The sequence below is a fragment of the Macadamia integrifolia genome, unplaced genomic scaffold (genome assembly GCF_013358625.1).
Source record: "Macadamia integrifolia cultivar HAES 741 unplaced genomic scaffold, SCU_Mint_v3 scaffold3522, whole genome shotgun sequence".
Classification (NCBI taxonomy): domain Eukaryota; kingdom Viridiplantae; phylum Streptophyta; class Magnoliopsida; order Proteales; family Proteaceae; genus Macadamia; species Macadamia integrifolia.
The window spans coordinates 4,998-8,651 of NW_024869574.1; the positions used below are offsets into that span (position 1 = coordinate 4,998).

The 3,654-nt window shown below is 37.0% G+C and overlaps 1 protein-coding gene across 1 annotated transcript; it reads left to right on the plus strand.

The window, feature by feature from the left end:
* Nucleotides 1–982: 982 nt before the first annotated feature.
* Nucleotides 983–2,800, plus strand: LOC122068186 (protein yippee-like At4g27745). The gene is made up of 2 exons (XM_042632057.1): nucleotides 983–1,851; nucleotides 2,354–2,800. Exons 1-2 carry the CDS (start codon nucleotides 1,759–1,761, stop codon nucleotides 2,579–2,581), a joined length of 321 nt encoding a protein of 106 aa, XP_042487991.1. The 5' UTR covers nucleotides 983–1,758; the 3' UTR covers nucleotides 2,582–2,800.
* The last annotated feature ends 854 nt before the right edge of the window (nucleotides 2,801–3,654 follow it).

Sequence of the window (3,654 nt, forward strand, 5' to 3'; positions counted from 1 at the left end):
CCTATCTCTGAATTACCCACAAACAAGGAACAGCAACCAGTGCAGTAGTTTGATACCTCATTGTGCTTGATGTGACATTATTTTTGAGGTTAAGGAATCAACTCTTCTACTCTTTAATTTGGACAGTAATTTTTTTTTTTTTTTTTTTTTTTTTTTTGGTGTGGTATGGATTGAGTGGGAGGCGAACTCAAATTGAAACGATCAAATCGATTGATTTGAATTGAAATAGGCCATGATCAATCTTGACTCTAAACATTTCAGAGCAATCAATTCTAGAGTTTTTAAGACCTAATAACTGGAATTTCATGTATGATGGAGCCAATTCTATGGTTTTTGGGTCTTATTTCTTTACCAAAAAAAAAAAAAGATCTTATTTTGGCTGGGCTGAAATCGGCAAGGGCTGATTTGTCCTTGACATCAAGTTTAAAATTGTAGGTGGGAGGGCTTGAACCCACCACGGGATTGGTAGATTATGACCCTAACAAAGAAGGGTTCTTTCTAATATGTAAAATATTAGCCCAAACACTTAAAACAGGACTCAAACCAAATAAAAATCATGTCACAGGACTCAACCTGATAGTAAAAATAGAAACCAAATTGAAAACCAACAAAAAATTGAACCGTACCAATTTGATTCTGGTTTAGAAAACGAGCTAAAATGGACCCATGCCTTGAACCGGATGACAATATGTATAGATGGAGAGTCCATATCCTCTGCAATAAGCAGGGAGGTGTGAGTATCAAACGATTAAGAGTATTTGGGTACACATCCCAAGAGGCTCTCAGCCACCGAATATTCACTACACCGATACAGCGAACCTACAATTTTCAGAATCCTTTCGGGCTTTCCTGCTTTCCAAACATAACGTATGGAAAATGGCAGAGAACTTTCGTGGATTTTCCCGTGAGGTAATTTCCTCCACTGGAAATTGTCCAAACTCACACGCATACTTAATACTATATTACCACCCATTCCACTGATCGACTCAGCTTTGAAGATCCTTTGAAAACCCTGTTCATCAAAGTTGAAAACTCGCTTTCAAAGCTAGAATTTATTTCTTTTGCTTCTTCTTTTACACAACTACTACTTCAATTCTGTAAATTCTATATCTCAAATCTTCTATTTTCATGGTAGATGATCTTTGATCGGCAATAACCCCAAATCTGGAAGAAAGGAATTAGGGAGGGCCCTCCATTGAACCATGACGTTTCTTTGTTTAATCATAAATTTTAATTTGGGTTGGGAACTTGGGATTCCAAATTACAACACGGATCCTCATCCATTCTCTTCTAAAGTCAATTAATTTTTCTGGTTTTTTTTTTTTTTTTTTTTACCTCACTTTCGACATTATTGGACTAAAGCTTCTTAGACGTACCCCGTCTTTTCAACCCATTTGTTTATTTGGGTTTAATAGTATCTTATTTCAATTCTTCACTCAAGCTTTTATCTTATTCTTCCTTCTTCCTTCTTATTATAACCTTCCTAATCTCTAATAATTCACGCTATGCTGCTTTGATTTTATCTCTGCAACCAGAATTAGGAGGAAGAGTGCATGAACCCTTTTTTTTTTTGGTTCAATTTGCCGTTTATTTTTTAAAATTTATAGGGGTTGATTGAGTTTCTTGCCTGAAATTTTTGGGTTTTGGGGAGTGATCATTTCCTGCGTGTTTCACTTCTCTGTTTCTCCTTGAATTTCTTTACCTGAGATTTCGATTTTTGGGAGCAGTAAGGAGTTAGTGTGTTAAGCTTTTCCTTCGATGGCGGAATTGGTTGGGCCTCGGTTGTACAGTTGCTGTAATTGCCGAAACCATGTTTCCCTTCACGACGACATCATTTCAAAAGCTTTTCAGGTGAAATTCTTGCCCTGGTGTTCTTATAATTCATATATAGTTTTTCTGGGATGTGGAATGGCTAGTGCCCAATTTGCTCACTTTCCTCTGGAAATAATTATGAAGCAGAAAAGAGGGAGAAACTGAAACCCATTCACAACTACAATAGGTTCCATGTGAGATCAAGAACAGCCACTCCAAACTCCCATGGAGTTCAGATTTAAGTGATTTATTCTCCTTCTTCCTTCTGTGTTTTTGTCGTGGAGGAAAGAAATATATGATTTCATTTTCCAGCAAAAAGAAAATTTTCATTCAAACAAATTGGGATATGTTCTGGCAGTCCGGCACTTTTATTTTTATTTTTTTATTTTTTGTATCAGATATTGTTTCTAGCTCCTTACTTTTCTTGGGTCTATGAGTTTTTGCTGAAAGATTTGGATGTTCTTTACTTTGCTTGGGTCTATGAGTTTTTGCTGAAAGATTTGGGTGTTCTTGTTCTATTATTCTTCTAAAACATTTTTAGGGGAGAAATGGCAGAGCCTTTCTGTTCTCCCATGCGATGAACGTAGTTGTGGGTCCAAAAGAAGACAGGCATCTCCTGACTGGCCTCCACACTGTTGCTGATGTCTATTGCTCTGAATGCCGTGAGGTGTTGGGTTGGAAATATGAGCGAGCTTATGAAGTAACACAGAAGTACAAGGAAGGGAAGTTCATACTTGAGAAATCAAAGATTGTCAAGGAGAACTGGTAACCTCTTGTGGTACCTAGTTTCATCTATCACAGTGTTGTTGTAAGTTTGTTAAATTTCAATTCTTCCAATTTTCATTTCAGCTTGTACAGAATCTTCACCAATTGAAATGTGCATTCTTGTTTTTATGTTTACTCTGGAAGTTGTGTATTGAAGACTTGATTAATTAATCTGTAAATAAACCTTGACTGCCACTTCCGAAGGTAACGAAAGTTCTAAGCAGAATACTCTCTCTTGTGTCTGTGCCCATATGAATGTGTACATTACTGTTTACTATGAATTAACAATGCAGGTCTGATTAACAACTCTTTAACTTTACTTTGGGTCTCTTCCCAATGTTTGAATTTTGGGTTTGTGTGGACATTATGCTAGACTTATACTGTCAGATTGCAAACTTTTCCTAGGTTGCTTCTTGAATGTAGTAAAGCTATATGGTTTTCTAGTTTTCTTGAACCTGTATATATTGCTAAATTTACACTTCCTTGTGAGAAAATTTCCGGATTAGCCCTCAATATGTTAGGCCTGAGGGTTTAGTTCTACAAATGGGATCATGTACACATTTCAAGGCTAGAATTAGGAAGTTGGGCTTTGCATGCAGGTTCCTTGAAAGTTGTGATGAAAGGGGCATGGTATAAGATGTGGAATCCATAGTTGTCCTGATGTGTGGTAAACCGCTTTTGCTTTTGGAAATAATTTTTATGTTCAAGTTTCTTTAGTCCTTCTGCAGTGTAACAAGTGATCTGCCTGGTATGGTCTGCAAATGAGAAGTCTTATTTGATACAATTAACTTCAAGATGTGGACTCAAATCAATAAGTTGCTTTGGAAATAGGTTGTTTGGGGCATCAAGACCCAATTCAAGCTTTTGGTTTTTAGTTATTGAGGGTGGCCAATATGTAGCCGGCACAATCTAGCTGAGATTTTCCTGGACTTTCTGGTGCTGGGCTTCTTTCTTTTTTACTTTCATTTTACTCTCATTTCTCCAATTTGGTTTTTGCATGGATCCATGTAGCTAACAAACTCCATTAAGTTGGGCCAAGGCTGAGTTTGTTGTTGTTGTTGTTGTTCAGGGGGGGGG